Below are 19,770 nucleotides of genomic sequence, written 5' to 3'. Positions count from 1 at the left end.
AAATTGAGTGGTTCAATGTTATGGGAATGGGTGCTAATGGAAATGGTGGATATGTATGGATAAGTTGGTACATGCTGGATAATAACTTCAAATCCATCACTGGCCTAGCACTTCTTAATCTCAAGCTCAGCCTTTGCTCTCATCACAGGCCTGAACTACTACTTCATGGACTTGCCCATAGATGCCCTTTTGTGTGTTATATTTGTGTGTCTTATGCTGTAATGAATAGATTGCCTATGGGATTGTTTCATTATATTCATTCTGAGGTCCATGATCCAATCAATACTCCAGTTAGAACAAGTTATAGATTTTTGGATAACAAGATGGTGTTTCTAGTGAGAAATGACCAGGTCACCTTGGGATGATTTCATTTTATCCATTATCCATTCAAACTTGTGTTTCCCCATAATTAATTGGATGAGAAGGTTAGAAAGAATCCAATTCATCGATTCAAAGAGCTATATGTTGGTTGTACCTTGTGAAATATGTTCATCCCTATTAGGCTATAACCCTAAGTTGCAGCAAGTGACTGAAATGATATGGACATGCTTCCCTTGCCTAATTATGCTTCATGAGTGGTTTTGTTTGTGCATGAATATTTTATGCTTCTTGTTATCTTTTAGTTTATTTCTTGGAAAGATTTTTTAGTGTTAAATTACTAATTTACAAGACATTGTGACTTAGTAGCTCCTGTATTTGTTAGCTGCATGACCAATCAAATCTGATTATTTTGTACACGTGATTTATTATGTATTTTCCATAGCCTATTTATATATGAAGAAGAAAAGGGATGCTGGTTCGTTTGAACCTTGAACCTCTTAGACTTATTAGTTTGTTACGTGCATGCATCACATGTTAACAGTTTCTTTCTTTCTTTTTTTTTTTGCAGCAACCCAAATATAGTTTTTTGTTTTGGGTTGTCAGAGTTTTAAAAATCAGAAGGTACAAGTCAAAAGAGCATCTCTTTAGTCTACTGAGGGAAAGGAGTTGAAAAGGTTACCCCACAATGGCTAGCTCTACAAAAGTTCTGGATCCTGCATTTCAGGGAGTTGGTCAGAGAGTGTATCCTTATCAGAACCTATGCAGTTGATTGATAATCTTATTTCCTGCATAGCACAGAATTATGAAAAAAAACCATAATAAAAGAAATGACAAAGGACGAAATGCTCTTTCCTTGAGTCATGTTTCCTTATAAATAATAGAAACTTGCTCTAATTTAATCAATTGCAATGTAGCTTCGGTAAGAAAGAACAGTTGTTATAATATATAAATCCTTGTTGTTTTCCTTAACATCTTGTAGAGGGACTGAAATTTGGCGGATTGAGAACTTTCAGCCAGTTCTGTTGCCAAAATCAGAATATGGTAAATTCTACATGGGGGATAGTTACATTGTTCTGCAGGTATGTAGAATCTTACGATGCCATCTTTTCTTTCCTTACAGTTTGATTTATGCAGAACAATTTTATTACAGTTAGTAGGTATGTTGGAAGGATTTCATTGCTGAGTTTCTAAACTTATCTTTTCAAATTGTAGTTTTTTTCTTCTTTAAAAAAAAAAATACTAATGCAAAAAGGAATTATGCTAAGATTTGCATAGAAGCTTTACACATAATATAGGGGATTAGTCTTTCGCCTGATTTTGAGTAAGGTACCTGGGGGGGGGGGGGGGGAGATAACTCAGCCATGCCCACCCAACAATGCTGACAAAGATAAATTCCACAAACCCCTCAAGATAAATCAACCTCCTTTATGAGGGAGAAGGGGGGGGGGGGGGAGCGTACTGCCCGTCAAGACTTTGCAAACAAATCCTGCACCCCAGGAGTTTACTAGGACTGGTCCTCTAGTTCTTGATTTAATCCTATCTCTACCCCTATCAGACCTCCCCTTTGATGCTTTTTGCCATCAGTAGTATGGCAAGGCTACAATTGGGTGGGTTCAGGGTATTTGAGCTACGATGCTGAGCTCAGTCTTTAATTGTAAGTAAATAATGGGTAACTGGCACTCAAGTAGGTCTAGGCTTGGCAAAGGGGTTCTGGCCAACTGGGTCTGGAGTCTGGACCCATGTAGCAGGCTAGCAGCCCAGCCCATTTAATCATTGGGCTGATGTGCTAAGCCCATAAACAGCTTATTTATGAGCTGGGAGACACACACATACAAAAGAGAATGTATTTGAAATACCCTGCCCCTACTGGTTTGGGTGTGGTATCTTCCTTATCAGGTTGGGGTGGTTGAGGTATGTATTTGAAATGCCCCGGTTGCCCAGCTTAAGCCCCAGGTACCCAGTGGGTCAGGCAGATACCCAGGGTATTTCAAATACTTACCCACCATGGTTACCTCGTAAAATTAGTGAACCTCATGCCTTTTTATGGGGGTGGGGCAGTTATGGTTTTGAAATATGTTTTAAAGGGGTTGGTTATGGTATTGGTCAAACCTGCCCCGTGGCCATGTGTAGCCATTCATTAATAAACATGCTAATTATAGAAGAAAGTTCTCTTAACTCCTTTTAATTTTTTCAATTTTTGTTCCTCCAAAAAGTATTTTGAGAATCATTTTTATAGGTAAATATTAGTGGAGCAAAATGTTAGAAGCGTCATATAGATAAGCTTAGTGTATCTGAAGTAAGGATGGTGAGATGGATGTGTGGCAAGACTAGGAAGGATAAAGTAAGGAATAGCCATATTAGAACTGAGTTTGGGTGAGTAGCTCTGATTCATGATAAGCTACATGAGAGTCGTTTGAGGTGGCACGGCCATGTTCAACGAAGGCCTTGGGATGCTCAAGTACGAAAGAGTGATTTGATTCAGATTGAAGGTGCTAAAAGAACTGGGGGCATGCCTAAATTAACCATCGGAGAAGTGGTGAGGAAAGACATGCATAGCTTAGGCTTTGTATTAGGAATGACGTCGAATTGAACTGATTGGAGAGCAAGGATCAATGTGGCCGACCCCATTTAGTGGGGATAAGGCTTTGTTGTTGTTTTTGTTGTATTCTTATAGATAAATATTAACATATTGAACTCTCAGAAGGCTGACTAATGAAAACAATTCTCTGATCTGATGCTAATAAGAAGTCAATACTTGTGGTTATGGTAATGTGGTAGGTTTTGCCAAGGTTCTAAAACTCGGGTGTCGGTGGCATCTCGGCCCAGCCAGAAACCGAGTCGAACCGAGGGCGAGATCTCGGCGAGTTGCTACAAATTTTTTTTTTTGACTTGGACCCCCAACTCGGTGGGTTTTACACATATTTTGGGTCTGAAACTTGGTATTCAGCCTATTTCAGGCCATTTAAACACAAGGGCATGCCTAGATTTCCCAAATAATAAGTCCAAATATGAGTTTCACTTTGGACCATAGATTGGTAGGTGACGAGTCGTACTAAAACAACCTACTCTACACATAATTTAGTAAAACATAGCAAATTAGCAATCAAAACATTCTAATTAGTACATATCAATCAAAACATTCAAATAAAAAGTACATTACATCAATGTTCACTGAATTTGTTACATAAAATGTGATCGAGCAATAAATTCATCCCCATATTGTTGCACAAAGAATTCCCATGTCATGGAATTGCTGAAGTATTGCACATAGTGTGACACAGCCTCCATATAAGTCTTCTCATTAACATATACCAATCTCCCTATCTTAGGGTACATGGGAGGCTGTTGGTATGAGGTGTAAGATCCACTGCTACTGTCATATTGAGTTTGAGGCATGTATGGCTGGTTTGGGACTGGGAATATGTACCCAAAACCTGACCCAAAGCTTTGACTGTCATACTCAGCTGCTGACTGCCCATACTGACCATAGGCACTATAATCAGAACCGGTGCTCTCCTGGCCATAGTCATAGCCATGATTATACTGAGATGATTGCCATGACTGATGCTCACTACTAGTATCTATACTCATGCTTTCAAAACTTGCAAGCATGGTGTTCATATTGTTGTCATCATCCTGAGCATATGACTGATGTGAGTGTTTGCAACCCTTCTTTCTGTTGTATGTTTTAGAGTGACCACCATGGTCTTGATCTTGAGTGGCATGCGTAAACTGAGACTCACCTGTGAAACGCACAGGGTCCTCCTGCGTTCCTACTTCATACTGGTACTGCTCGCGCATCCCCTCATGACGATCATCATAATAACCACCACTCTGCATGCTACCAGTACCACCACCACCATCACCATCATCACTACTGTCATCACCACCACCATCATCATCATCAACAGGACTTCCTACAGTAGGCTCAAAAGGTTTCGGTGACTCTGCATGTGCACGCCCCTCTTGCGACGACATATATTCATCAACATCAGTACTGGTTACAGACGCAATGGTGGAGTCGGGCCTACCCCCAGGCTGATCCATATCGGGTGTACCACGATCCCTCACCCACTGGAATAGGGGATCCTCATCGTCATCAGAGTCCTCCTGGAAAATGTTGGACAGTTCAATGGGTTCTTTATCATTGGCCTCAATTCCTTCACGTATGTGCCTCATCCTTAATCTCATATTGTAGTGCACATACACAAGCTGCTCCAGTCGTTCGCTACCCAACCTGTTCCGCCTCTTTGAATGTATCAATGAGAATGTACTCCAGTTGCGCTCACATCCGGAGGATGAACAAGTTTGTGAGAGCACTCTCACTGCTACCTTCCTCAGGTTGAGTGAACTTGTACCATAGAGCACCCACCAGTTGGCTGCATTACAAATATAGAATAGTAAGAATATGTACATTCTAAAGAGATAAAATTATAATTCATAAATGTAATATCATGTCACTTACCAGGGTCTGACTTTTGTCTACCCTCCACTGCAGCTTGTCGACCGAAACTTGCTGAGGCCTCTCTGAAGTATTTGATCTATTTTCAATTTGAGGCATTAGTATTTCCTATTTAGTAATTACATTCATAAACTAACTACCAAAGTCCCATACTCTCACCTCATCATTGCAGGCAGATTGTGTCTTTGGAGTGGGCTCCAACTTCTCAATAACAACTTGAACTGCCTCTAACAATTCTATGTCTAGCTCAAGATCATGGGAGTACTGATACTTTGGATTTAAATAGTATGCTGGTAAAGTAGACACCACAAATATGATTTGTTAGTGACTTAATGCCTTTGGGTTTTGAATATGTAAATGTAAAAAAGTTTTAACATTTAAAGTGTAAAGTATGTTGAACTCACTAGCTTTATGCAATGGATGACTCAAGTGCTTCTCCCACCGCTCATCAATGATGTTAGTGTAGGACCTTGCACTTTGAGGTATAGCAGCTCTAACCATTTCCTTCATTTTTTGGATGGCAGCATAAATGTGGGCCAAGGTAGGCTTCTTCTCTGTATCAACCATCCTCAGTACTGCCACCACTGGCTCTAATATGACAACCACTTTCCCTAAGTCCTTCTAAAATCCATCACTTGCAATGGTCTGTTGTGCTGCCTTCCCTTCTTCTGACCTAGAACCTTGCCAACCAAACCATTGTTCACTTGCAAACATAGACCTCAGACCTATCACCTTCGTTTGAAAGCTCTTCAATGCAATGTAATTGATGGCAAATCGAGTGACACCAGGCCTCACTAAATCTCCATTGCATTTCTCCCTCAACAAGGCTAAAGCATAAGCATGGTTGTACACAAAAGTTGTCACTTGTCTTACCCTATTTACCATACCCGCCACCAAAGTCTTTTTCCCCATGTCCTTCAACATTAAATCAATAGAATGGGCTGCACATGGGGTCCAAAAGAGCCGGATCCTCTTACTCTTCTTATTCATCAACTTCTCTCCAGCCTTTTTAAAGTTGGAACCGTTATCCGTCACAATTTGGATAACGTTCTTTGGTCCTACCTCCTCCACCACTTGCTTCAACTCCTTATACAAGTATGCTGCATCCTTTACATGTTTTGATGCATCGATAGACTTCAAGAATACAGTCTTTCCATTGCAACTCACCATGAAATTTATGATGGATAGTCTAGTAGGTCCAGTCCAACCATCAGTCATAAGAGTAATCCCATATGTCTCCCACATTGGCTTCAAACCATCAATGTAACCTTTCAGCTCCTGTACCTCCTGAGTTAAATATACATTGTATAATTCATGTGGTGAAGGCCCCTTCCATCCTGGACCAGCCCTCCTTGCCATAGTTGTCACGGCGATCCAAGTCGGTAGAGGGGTGTCACGTCGATATATCGACATGTCGCCCGCCATGGCGAGCATGTCGACCATGTTTTATTTTTTATTTTCTCTATTTTTAATGGTTTAATAGATGTATACTCAAGCCATGTTTTATTTTTTCTCTATTGTTTCTCAAGTTTTAAGGATGGCAATCTTGTAATTAAGCAGAATCTAAGAAAGGGCATAAAAGGGTTTTGATTTAATGACTAAGGGTAAACTTGGAGGGATGTGTAAAGTATGGACAAAGGGGAATAAAAAAAGAGAAGGGTACTTTAGGAAAAAGGAAAAACTAAGGGTTTGTAATAACCTACGATTGGATTTATGGTTATCTTCAACCTGGGACGGAAAAAGGCAAAGTACGAAGGAGATAACTCCTTCAACTCTTCTCGGTCCATTCTAAACCTTCAAGCAAAGCATCGCCACATCATGTTCTATCAATTCCAAAAAGAACAAATCACAGAAATCAACTAAGCAAGGAGTATTTAATTCCTGGAATCAGATCTGGCGACTTCTTAGTTGCAAAACAGAGACAGAAAGACAGGAAGAAGAAATCGAAGAGGGAAAGAAGAAATAAAGAAGAAATCGAAGAGGAAAGAAGAAATAAAGAAGAAATTGAAGAGGGAAAGAGAGATAGGAAGAAGAAATCAAAGGGCGCCATGGCGTAGGTCGCCATGCAGGCTTCTCCAGCGCCCGGACGCCATGGCGGCGCCATGACAACTATGCTCCTTACAGCATCAAGGAATGCATTATAGTATGTTCCTTGTGCTACATTGGCTGGAATGCCATGGTAAAGCATGAACTTGCTGAAGGATTTTGTGCTTCCTCTTGTTTACCACCAAAGATTTGCGGGATGGTTGGCTGGTAGGCATCTTGTTGCCTAAAAGTTGTGGGATCCTGCTAAAAAATGGGTTCTAGAGATTGTACTCGTGGTCGGGTTGGGGGTCGTGGTATATTTCTTGTCCCAGTGCTTTTCCTCCTCTCATCTTCTTGCACTGGTGCAACTGAGCCAGATCCACCAGCTCCTCTTGCTTGCTCATATGCTCTTATATTCTCAAAATGAAAACTTTGTCTACTCTTAGCCAAAGTCTGTTGGTAAATTCTCCATTCAGCCTTTGATTGAAACTCACCAGGTGGAGGTCTCAAGTCAGTATCATTTCCACCACGGACTTCTACACCAGTCCTCTCTAGTACTGCCTCATCAAACTCTTGTTGCATTCTTTCCCTCTCAGCTTTCTTTATTCTTCCTCCTTTCAAGTGTTGTGCCATTGCCACTTTGACTTGGGTAGGCACATTTGGACATGAGGCAACATCCTTGCCTGTACCAGACAAATGTTCCTTTAACCTGGTGGCTCCTCCAGATAGCAACTTCCCACAATAATTGCATTTGGACTTCTTTTTGTCTGCGGACATCGGGACTCCATGTTGCCATGTTATATCAGACATTGTACACAAAATGTCTTATATTTTACACTGTTACATAAAAAAGCATGTATTAATAACCATGGATCACTTAAAGTAAGGTATTCAAGACTTAAAGTATGCTATTCATAATTGTTAAACGTAATGTCAAGCTACTACAACTATGAAATTACCATCTCTTATTTATCCCCTAACCCTAGTATTTATTTCTTAATTAAAAATAATATTTTGAATTTAAAAAAAAAAAAATTTATACCTTAAAGTATAAGAAAAATATAATGTAATGATGTATTTGACACCATTTGAAGTTGAACATTATGTACATATGTTGTACATAATTTTCCAAAAACAACATGTATTTTTCCTTAATATTATATATATATTTTTAATTTTTATTAAATCTGAAAATAAAATAATTTTTTTAATGGGTGAAAATAAAAAATTGATCTATGGGGCTGTAGAGCATCCCAAGTTGTTTAACATTTATGAAAATCATTTTCAAACAATCACTATTCATCCTATTTTTTCCAAATAAATCATTTATTTTTTCAGAAATTATAATAAAAAATTTAATAACTGAAAAATAGATCCGACTCTATCAAGTGATAGATCGGCCAAAGATGTTTAACATATATCAAAACCACATGAATCTATCAAGGATTACACAATTTTTTTTTGAAAAAAATAGATTTGGGGAAAATTAGAAAATACCTTTGAAATCCTACAAATAGGTGATGATTTTTGGACTGTTGGAGTTGAATCTTCACTTTAGCACTTGAATCTCGCTTGAAACAATGCAATCGACCCAAGATTTGAAAGAAAGAGGAAGAAAATTGAGGGAGAGGGCTGTTTTCCCCTTTGTTTAGAGAGCTATGGACAGAACTAGCGAGATTTCCGAGTTCTGTCCGTAAGCCTCTTTTAATAAAAGGGGCACATGGGTCAAATGGGCATTAAAATGGGTAAAAAACCATAGTTCTAACCCGATACCGAGATCTTGGCGAGATATTGAATTTTTAACACTAAAAAATACTGGAAAATAAATTCAAAGTTTGAATCATTTGGCTGGACTGAGACGATACCGAGATCTCGCCGAGAAAATGCATTTTTATAATACGTATGGCATCTCGACTCGAGATTTTTGAAAACCGAGAAACTTGGCGAGATCTCGCGAGTTCTCGAACCATGGGTTTTGCATGATCTTAATCTAACCCTAACTTAACTCTTACATGTCCAAACATGTCCCTGTCAACTGTGGTTTGAAAGATGAAAACCTATTACTGCTTGATTTACAAAACAAAGAACCTATCCCTACCCACCTCGTCTCCTTGCTTAACAGAGAGGCTTTACATGGAATCCTATCAGATGCTAACTATATGATAAATGAGAGTCTTTACAGGACGTAAAATTAGAAAGAGCAATAAAGGATTTCTGTAATTTCAGAACACTTGGAAGACACCTACTAAATCCTCCCCCCACACACACCCCCAACCAAAAAGAAGAAAAAGAGAGACTTAAGAGCTTCTCATGAAATGATGTGAACCATTATTTATAACTATAGTAGACTTGCTGGGCTGTGCCTCTTTCATCTTTCACTTTTCTTGTATTTTCCTTTGTTCATGTGACAAATTTTTTTTTTTTTTCACTTCTCAGATCATTTTCCCATTCTTCTCTTTCACTTCACAGTTTTTACCTACTTTGCTCGATTGGATCCATGTAGCTGACCCCCATTAAGTTGGGATAAGGCTTAGTTTGTTGTTGTTGTAGTAGACCTGTGGGTCATATGTTATGAGAGCCTAGTCTAAACTGAACCTGTCATGATTTATCTATGAATAGTCCTGCCTCAATTCCATACCCACCAAAGTGTACGCTATCTGATGAGGTATGGGAGGCTGAAACAAATCAACACTAACAAACATACAGAAAACTGAATCACAGTGAACCAAAACACAGCAGAAACTTTGATTAACTAGAACTCTAAAGCGAAAAATCTGATGGTGGTGAAATTAGGATATCCTTGAGAACCTATGAGGATTCTTAAGTAGGTAAAATATCAAATGGATCTAATGGCTGGATGATGAAAAACTGACATGGACAGAAATGAGTAAGTATAGAAACAGAAAAATAGCAAGTAGAGAAAACTGATATAACTCACTAACTAAACCCTCAACCCTTCACCGGTGGGGATAGAGGAGAATAACATAGTTTAATATCAGCCCAAACCAATGGACAGATTCTCAGAATCAATTGGCTGAAGTTTAAACTAGGTTGCTGTCCAACAGAATAGAACAAACCTCATAACAGTGCTAAAATCAACTAACAGAATATGATGGAACTGAATAACAACGTTAGAAAATACTTAATAACTAAAGGTTTGAAATCACCTAGAGATGCCCACTGTAGGAACCAGACTGCTCGGATGCTTGCTGGAACAGTGTAGATTAGAAAACAAACTGAAGGACAATGGAGAAAAGAAAGAAAATATATGACCAATAGGAAGCACCACGTATGGCCTGCAGTTGGGTATCACGCCCCCTCCAAGGCTTCTCCACTAAGGATGTGACTGAATCACCACAGTTCACCACTCTTTTTTTTTTTCCCCCCCCAAATATTACCTGGGACCCGGGCCAGCCCCTAGAATTTTATTAATATCCAAAGAGAATGAAAGAATACAAGGGGTGGACATACCACCTTACCCCTAATCCAAGAGGCAAGAAATAAACAAAAGAACCTGGAAACTACTTTCTGAGAACAGGCAAACCCGGCCTGTCTTCCCGAAGGATGCGCTGAAACTCTCCCTGTGGCAGACTGGCAGATTGTCTTGCCTGAAAGGGGTGGAAGACCCTGCATCACAGGCTCGATTAGCCAACCAATCAGCAGACCTATTACTTTCCCTATACGCAAAAGAAATACAAGGCTTGACCAAACTAATCAGCTCCAAGGTTTCCTGAAACCAATACCATCTCCTCCATAAGTTACACCTCTTTAGGCTAACCATGCTCACAGTGGAAAATGAATCAGAGTTAATCACAACATCGGAGAGGCCTAAATCACAGCATAATTTCAAACCGTCCCTCAATGCTTGTAGTTCTGCAATTGAGTTCATGCAAGCACCGTAGAAGCTAGAGAAGGCCGCCAAAACACCCCCTCCTTGTTCCTTATAATTCCTCTCCCCCCACCTACACCTGGGTTCCCTCTACCCGCACTATCCACATTCAATTTTACCGACACAAAAGGAGCGCACCAATACACAGGAACAGGGCGTTTCAGCCTAGGAGGGGGAGCCGAAACTCCTAGAGCATGTAGAATTAGGCCCATCTCTAACAGAATAAGCTCTGCCAAGTTTGGTTGGTAAAGGAATGCGTTTCACCCAAACCTTGATTCACTCAACAATAGCCACCGCCGATCTCATCCTTTCCCCATGCCTTCTGTTGTTCCTTTCCTTCCAAAGCTCCCAAACAACCAAAGAAGACAAGAGCCCTATAATGTAGGCACTGAGACTCCTGCAGCTGGCCGATTCGTGCCAAACCAAAATACGGTTTCTGACATCTTGAGCATGAACAACCTCTACATAAAAAATCCCCGAAAAATAGCTCCAAACCTTGGAAGCCGTGCCTCCAGACACAAGACAATGATCTGTTGACTCTCTCTTGGACTCCCACAACAATTGCACTTCGACGCCAGGGGAATATCAACAGACATCAAAGTCTTATCCGTAGGTACCTTCCCTTTAAGGAGCTGCCACGTGAAAAAAGCAATCTTTGTGGGCAAAGACTGATTCCAAATCCATCTGGAATAGGAAACTTCGGGCGAGCTACATCTCACCTCATTCCAGACTGACTTCGTTGAGAAGCGACCATCACTAGAGGGAGTCCAGACCAGCAGATCCTCTTTATCTGTAATAGAAAAGTTATCATTTAAGATGCTCTGTCTCACCTCATCTGAGTCAATTTGGAGTAAAATATTCTGGTTCCATATGCCATCCACTCCTAACACATCCTTTACACGTAAAGTTGTTTCAGCCTGCAGGGCGCTGTCCACATAGTCAATCAAAGGCCCAATCCCTAACCAGTTATCCAGCCAGAAAAGAATTTCTCCTGAACCAACAAGCCACCACTCTCAAAGAGCAAGAAATTAACTCCTTTAGCACATTTGTAAGTTCAGCAGTTGAGACGTGATTTGATCCTTGGTATCAAGTATGACATTTAGCGACTTTACTGCTGAAGTAAGCTATAATAAATTGTGGATCTTCCCTTAGCATCCTTTATTTTCCTTCCATAATTCAGAATAGTTTCCAATTGACCAAGAAAAATCTTGTCATATGTAATATTTTTGTAATTCAGATTTTGTTTCTGTTCCTTTGGTTAAGCTGGATTTTTTTTCTTTCTGCTGATGCTTGAGCCTTGAAGGCACTGATTTTTCTTGCGATGCATATAAAAATGCATGCTTTAGTATATAAAGGAATACATTCTTTCGATTCAGTTCATCATCTCATTTATATCGACTTTTTTACAGACTTCCTCTGGGAAAGGAGGTTCTTATCTATATGACATTCACTTTTGGATTGGAAAGGATACAACTCAGGTGTGCATGTGGTACTTGTTTCTGTCATACAGCATGTTTTTTTGTTTTTTAGGGTACTGAAACTGACCTTATTGGAAAATTGTGCTATACCTCGTAATAATGTATGAAATAATGATAGGATGAATCTGGAACTGCTGCAATAAAGACAGTTGAACTTGATGCAGCCCTTGGAGGGCGGGCAGTTCAGCACAGAGAACTCCAAGGGCATGAGTCGGACAAGTTTTTGTCATACTTTAAACCATGCATTATACCATTAGAGGGGGGTGTTGCTTCTGGATTCAAGACACCTGAGGAAGAAAAGTTTGAAACACGACTCTATGTTTGCAAAGGGAAACGAAATGTCAGATTGAAGCAGGTAGAATGGATGTCAACTTGGAGCATCACTTTCTTTTGGAGATTAAGGAAATATGATGTATTTTGTCATGCAGGTTCCATTTGCTCGCTCTTCACTCAATCATGATGATGTGTTTATCCTGGATACTGAGAATAAGATTTATCAGTTTAATGGTGCAAATTCCAATATCCAAGAGAGAGCCAAGGCTTTGGAAGTTATTCAGTACTTCAAGGAAAAGTATCATGTGGGGACGTGTGATGTGGCTATTGTTGGTAAGGCCATTTGAATTTAAATTTGATCCTCCTCTCTCACACTTTCTGGTATGTGATGTTGTCTGGAGGATTCTATCATAGTTATCAAGGTGTCACCTCCAGGTGCCCTTTGCTGGAAGCGCGCCTAGGCGCTTTGTTGTTGTCGCCTTGATTTTTTCCCTCCTCCAATGCCTAGGATCTCGCCTAGATGTGTGACGACTATGGATTTTATTTACTGTGTTTACTTCTCTAATTTTCCTATTTACTCATTATTTTTGCATCAAATTTTTTTTTAATTTTTTATCAGATGATGGAAAGCTGCAGGCTGAATCAGATTCAGGTGAATTCTGGGTCCTCTTTGGAGGTTTTGCACCAATTGGAAAAAAGATTCCAAGTGAAGATGATGTTATTCTGGAGAAAACTCCTGGGAAACTTTATAGGTATTTATCTGTTTAAAGAACTGGTCTATATTTGGGCAGTTGGGTTGGGAACCTTGATTTCAACTAGTTGTATCCATTTAAAATTTATATGAAGATTTATGCTGTTAACTAAAATGAAATGATTTCAATTGTCATCTTTAACGACTAGACTGGTTGTAATATGGCATATATACACTCACATTTTTAATATATATGTTAGTGTTATTTTATAAAATTTGGAAATTATTATTTTAATTTTGGATGCAGTTCTAGAAAATAGTGCACCAAATATGTTTTGAGTATATTATGAATGCTAAATGTGTTATCTCAGGAGAGACGGAATTTAATTGCCTTTGTTGTCATGGGGAGGGGGGATTCTGCCCATATCTTTATTTATTGATTTATGCTCCAGGGGCGGGCGTGGAAGAGTGCAAAGTGACTTCTATATTGGGATTCCGAAATTTCGTTAGGCTGGGAGGGTGGGGGGGACAGTTGGAGGTGGCAATTTCTCCAGCCCATCTGAGACAGTCCCCCTTTTTTTAGGGTTTAGCTTAAAATGAATGTTTTCTTGGTTTATATTTGGTAGGGGTGCAAGTTTAGCCTGGCGAGCCCGAGCCCGAGCCCACGCGAAGCCCTCCCTAAGCCCCGTAGGGCCTGGGCTAAGATTTTCAGCCTGCAGGGCGGGCCAGGGTTGAGATCGCAAGGCCAGCGCTTGGGCTGAGGCCATGGTTTTGATATATATATATATATATATACACACACACACACACACACACACACACACACACACACACACAAGGGTATACCCAGTGCACAAGGCTCCCGCCAAAAATAATGTAAGTGGCTTGGGATGTGTAGCTTTATTTATAGCATCTCTTTCTCTATTCATTCTCTTAAGTTTTCAATGTGGGACAGAAAAACTTCTTTTTGCTCAAAGGGAGGAGAAAGGACTAAGAGAATGCACTCATTTTTAGTCCCACATTGAAAATTTAAGAAGAGAAGAAGGGAATGAGAGTCTGGGAGTCTATAACTAATAGGAAGAGATGATGGATATTTTCAAAGTTGATTATTAATCACTAAGGGATAGCATAGTTGGCAAGGAGAAACACTTTACTATTAAGAGGTCACGAGTTCAACTCTCTTCGGGCTACCAAACAAGTCTAATGATAAAACAGCGGGCTTGGGCTGAGCCTTGGTGACCCTGTGTTGTCGAAAACCCGGCGGGGCCCGACCTTGTTGCAGCCATAATATTTGGGTCGGATTCTAAGTATACAGATCATTGTGTAAGTTTGAAGCATGGAGAGGGAATAAAGAGCACACCAAATTTGAAAAGCTCCAAAAGTTTGAAAGATACATAAATATGGATCAAGGGTAGTATGGATATAATAAATAAAGGGTATGAGTGGAAATTGATGCTAGTTTTTAAGGATTTGTTTTTCATTTCTAGGCGAAAACTTCAATTTCATTTCATTTCATTTGCTTTGGATTTGCTTATTTTGATTCCTAGTTGTATTGCCTGTTAATGCTTTTTCTGTTTAAATTATCTTAATCAGATCAACTTTGTCATTGTATTCAAAAAAGAGAAACACAGTGTGGAGTTTGAAGAATCTCACATTGATTGCAGTGACGACTTGACTGAAACATAGGTCTCCATTTAAAGGGAATGGGGAAGACTGTCCTTTGTATTTCTTGCATAGGCTTTTTCTATATTATCTCTAAGATTTTGAAAGTCCTGGACCATTTTCCAGTATTTTGGGAGCTCAGATCAAGTTTGGTTCTGCTTTATAATGTTTTAATTGGCTGCTCTTTCTGTATTTTATATGCTTTTTTTAGTTGCTTGTCTGTTCTGCATACACAGCCCTTGATTGTGAAGTCCTCTTATATCCGTGAGCAGTGGTCTATTTTGTAGGAAATAAGAAATCTTTGAAGCTCCATGTCATAATTCACTTCATTAATTTTCCTAGGTTTTTTTATTCCAGCTTTCATGCTCAAGTTTAGTTTGCATTTCCCTCCTTTTCATTTCATTAATCTTCTTTTGCTTATGGATTTTTTTTTTATCAAGTGGACTCGTAAGTTTGAGAAGAACGCTCTGGCAAGAATGTTCTTGAAAGATTCTAATCTGTTTCTCTCTCCCTCCCTCACAGACACACACCTGATTTTTGAGAAACTGTTGCTTGGAATAGTATTAAGAAACATATTACTGTCCCATAATTTAATGTATTTTTTTCATTAAAAATGCTGACTTGTGATCATTGGTTTCTGTAGCATTACAGATGGTGAGTTGAAGATGGTAGAAGGTGATCTTTCTAAATCTATGTTGGAGAACAATAAATGCTATATACTAGACTGTGGTGCTGAGGTATTCATTTGGGTTGGCCGGGTAACACAAGTGGAAGAGAGAAAAGCTGCCAGTCAAGCTGCTGAGGTATATAGCATTAACACTCAGTTGCATCATGATTATCATTCAATCAGGCATTCTGACCTCTACTTTTTTTACCAGGAATTTATAGCTAGTCAAAATAGACCAAAGTCAATGCGCATAACCCGGGTTATTCAAGGGTATGAAACTCATTCATTCAAGTCCAACTTTGAGTCTTGGCCACTGGGGACAGCGGCCTCTGGTGCTGAGGAAGGAGGAAGAGGAAAAGTAGCAGGTACTATTCAGTTGGATTGTGAGTTATGTCAAATCATTATTTTTATATCTCGTGCTTTTAACAATCAGGGTGTTTTGGATTCAGCTCTTTTGAAGCAACAAGGTATTGGTCTAAAGGGAATTGCGAAAGGCACTACTCCTGTAAATGAAGATGTTCCACCTTTGCTTGAAAGTGGTGGTAAAACTGAGGTCTGAATATCGCCACTGTAACAGCTATGTTTTTTCTAACAATTATGTATCTTTATGTGCTGGGGAAACATTAATCTCTTATTGGAGGAGTGAATATTACTAGTTTTTCAGGTATGGCGCATCAATGGCAGTGCCAAGACGCCAGTTCCAAAAGAAGAAATCGGTAAATTTTACAGTGGAGATTGCTACATTGTTCTTTATACATACCATTCTGGCGACAAGAAAGAGGATTACTTCCTGTGTTGTTGGATGGGAATAGATAGTATTCAGGTAATATAAATTGGTCTGCGCATGTTCCTGAATAATGAGAATAAAGGTCTACTTTTTTGTGGTCTGGCTTAGTTTTATTTGAACACAAAGATTAGTCTGACAAAAGCAGTTACCTTTATCAGCGGAAATATAAAATGACCCTGCTTTGAATGGGGGATGGGGATGGGGATGGGTCTGATTCAGTACAGGTTGGCAGCTGATACCCACCTTGTTCAACTCAACGTGAACCCGTACCTGATTAGCCCCATGGAGGCAGGGTTTTAAAACCAGGAATCAGTAACAGAATCGGTCCCTGTCAATTCCGATCCAAATCAGAATATCGGTCTCAAGAGCCCTAGAATTGGTCATTTGATCTGAAAACACCAATTCAAGAGAATCTGGGCATGAATATTCCAATCTGAATCAGAAGGAATTGGAATAGGTCCCGGCCGATTCCAGTACGAATCGGCTGTTTCTCAATCTTACAGATTCTTGAAACCCTGCATGGTGGGAAAGGAAGTGTGGGACAGGGCAAGTTGCTGAACATGGAAGGATGAGGCTGGCAAAAAAACCCACCTTGATGTAACCTTAATTTCTATGGAGAAGGATTTTCACCAAACCAGAATTCCTCATTTGTTCTTTGGTCTCTCACAAAAATAAGAAGCATATGGGTGAGAGATACCTATAGGCTCTGTAAAAAAAAATTGAATAACAAGCCTAAAATTGAGGTCTTGGTTAAGAAATTTCATCTTTTGTAGTAGATAGCTGACCATTGAGTGTCAATGTAAGAGACAAGGTATCATCAGATTTTCTCTATGAGTCTCTCTTGCCACAAAGTCTCACAAGAAGGATTTTTAGTCACAAGCATGGTTCAAAATTTCACGATATATCGCCGAAATTTCGGTAATTTCGACACTCCGAGACTGGATGGGCTTCTGAAATGAAAAAAGTTCAAATTTCGTAGAAATTTCGGTAAATTTCAGTATATTTCGGTATATTTCGTAAAAATACTGTGTATTGAGTACCATATTTCGGTAAATTTCGTAGAAATACTTTGTGTATTGAATATTGAACTATTGACTATTATGGAGTTTATGAGTTATGACTTATGAACTTATGCACATGACTTTATGAGTTTAAACTTTAAAGTATAAACTAAAGGCTACATTTGACTTTATTTTTGTTTCATTACTTTGTTTAAATTTCCTATTATGTCTTTTAGTACTTAAACAATGTGTATTTAACTATTTATACATCAGGGTCGACGACCGTATACTGTCAATCAAGGGTGCATACTCAAAACACCACTTTGAGTTCAATTTTTTGCAATATGAAGGTTTAAATATGTTTATTTAGCTTAAATAAGGGTGTATATGAAGTACCAGGCCTTAATATGGCCAAAAACCCACCGAGATGGACTGCCGAAATATGGCAGAAAAAATACCATATTTCGGCCATCTCGACAAGCCCGAGATACCAATATATCGCGAGATCTTAAACTATGGTCACAAGTATGAGAAACTGTCTGCTTTCTTGTCAGAGTTCATTCACATTTGGTTTGAATTTTCTTCAATGCAGACTTTCTGATAATCTGATAGGAGTCGCACCAAACCTGCCCATAAACACCTGTTTAACCCATCCCATTTCCAGTCATCCCAGTTTATTTCTTTTAATAATATTTTGCAAATTTTTTGTATAGAGGCAGGGTTTAAGCCACATTCTTTTGCCATCTCCTGAATTTTTCTAATCTCTTAGTGTAGGTTAAATTTAACGTATAGTTGAAGCATCCGCTTTAATTAAATGTGTTCTCAATCCATGGTCAAACACTTCATTTTTTTTTTTTTTTTTGGTAATGAAACACTTCATTTCCATGTTATGTTTCATCCTCCATACATATTATACTTACTGGAATAGAAAATTTATTGTACAAGAGCTGCTAAAAGTTTATTCATAAATTGGTGGGGGAAATGATTTGGAATAGACACAGAGGTGAGGTAATGAAGTACTGTTCAGTCTGTTAAGATTCTGTGGCCTCCTCTGAAAATTTTCTTTGTCTACTGTTTCAATTTCTATATAAAGCGCAAAACTATGTGCTGCCACATCATTGAAGCTCACCTCCCAAAAAACTATTTGCTATAACTTGTATTTGTGTTTTATGAATCAATTCGCATTTGGAGTATATTTCTGGAACAACATTTGTATAATGTCTGTGGTTCACTGTCAGTTTCAAATCACTAGTTTCATTGCAATTGTATATTTAACACTCACATACTCTTGATTTTATCTTTTAAATATGCTACCGTTCAATCTTAGGTTGGTTCAAGAATTTTCACCGTAGCCTAAACTAGGGTTACTTGATTTTCCAGGATGACCAAATGATGGCTACTAGGTTAGCTAATACAATGTCCAACTCATTAAAAGGGAGACCCGTTCAGGTATTGTACTGTTTCCTTTTGTGATAAGTTTGGTTAACTGATACAGGGGTGGTAGTTAACAAGCCTTCCTGCAGGGCCGCATTTTTGAGGGGAAAGAGCCACCACAATTCATTGCGCTCTTTCAACCTTTGGTTGTCCTTAAGGTACTACAAGTTGAGGCTATGTAGTGGCTTATGCCTTTATAAATAATTAACTTCTTCCCTATATGCATAACTTGAAATTCGAAATTGGCTTATTTTTATACAGGGTGGATTAAGTTCTGGTTACAAGAAAAACCTAGAGGAGAAAGGTCTGAATGATGAAACTTATACTGCTGATGGTGTAGCACTTATTCGTGTCTCCGGAACATCTGTGCATAACAATAAGGCAGTTCAAGTTGATGCAGTATGTGCATGTCTTTTTACCCTTTATTATGATATTGATGTTGTAACTCGGAGTTTCATATTTTAAGGGTCAATATGGAAATATAGTATTATATATCTGATTGAAGATGAGGCATATTTATATTAATAACAAGAAGTATATCCTTGATCCAGCTTGCTAATGGGATAATCTCATGTAGCAACAGAATAGCTTATGTGTTGGCTATTGTAAAGTTTTCTGATGATGTTTCTGTATTTTGAACTCGAATTTTACGTACAATTGGGAACCCAAGTTTTATTTATTCATTGTTGCTCTCATTAATATTGATGAGATAGGAGAGGGAAAAGTAAATGTAAGTTTTGAATTTACTTAATTAGCTTTTCAGTTTTGCTTGTTTAAGTTTTCCTCTATGAAGGTCTATCATTTGCTTAAACTCTAATTCTGTATTTTCTCATGGGAGGCACATTGGAAAAAATAAATTCTCGCTACAAATGTAAATTGTGGATTTCTTTATCACTTAATTCATTTTATTTATTTCTATCCAGGTGGCAGCATCCTTAAGCTCTGATGACTGTTTCCTTTTGCAATCTGGCTCTTCAATGTTCAACTGGCATGGAAATCAAAGTACCTTCGAGCAACAACAGTTGGTTGCTAAAGTGGCAGAATTCTTGAAGGTATGTTTGTACGGATTAATTTATAGTT

General features: G+C 38.8%; 1 protein-coding gene across 4 annotated transcripts in view; it reads left to right on the top strand.

Moving 5' to 3' along the window:
- The window catches only part of LOC122641392 (villin-2-like), a 30,603-nt gene that overhangs the window by 2,676 nt on the left and 8,157 nt on the right, over nt 1-19,770 (top strand). For 3 of the 4 annotated variants that reach the window (XM_043834605.1, XM_043834602.1, XM_043834603.1), the window contains exons 2-15: nt 890-1,062; nt 1,301-1,400; nt 12,107-12,175; nt 12,294-12,530; nt 12,604-12,781; nt 13,068-13,200; nt 15,445-15,604; nt 15,680-15,833; nt 15,918-16,021; nt 16,133-16,291; nt 18,637-18,705; nt 18,780-18,848; nt 18,952-19,089; nt 19,614-19,742. In XM_043834605.1, the coding sequence (XP_043690540.1) occupies nt 1,007-1,062; nt 1,301-1,400; nt 12,107-12,175; nt 12,294-12,530; nt 12,604-12,781; nt 13,068-13,200; nt 15,445-15,604; nt 15,680-15,833; nt 15,918-16,021; nt 16,133-16,291; nt 18,637-18,705; nt 18,780-18,848; nt 18,952-19,089; nt 19,614-19,742 (1,755 nt within the window). In that variant the 5' untranslated portion in view covers nt 890-1,006. The remainder of the gene's footprint in view (nt 1-889; nt 1,063-1,300; nt 1,401-12,106; nt 12,176-12,293; nt 12,531-12,603; nt 12,782-13,067; nt 13,201-15,444; nt 15,605-15,679; nt 15,834-15,917; nt 16,022-16,132; nt 16,292-18,636; nt 18,706-18,779; nt 18,849-18,951; nt 19,090-19,613; nt 19,743-19,770) is intronic. The other variant, XM_043834604.1, reaches the window with a different exon arrangement.

The sequence above is a fragment of the Telopea speciosissima genome, chromosome 10, assembly GCF_018873765.1.
Source record: "Telopea speciosissima isolate NSW1024214 ecotype Mountain lineage chromosome 10, Tspe_v1, whole genome shotgun sequence".
NCBI lineage: Eukaryota > Viridiplantae > Streptophyta > Magnoliopsida > Proteales > Proteaceae > Telopea > Telopea speciosissima.
Note: the sequence above shows the minus strand (reverse complement) of the source record. Positions and strands in the feature narration are given on the sequence as shown.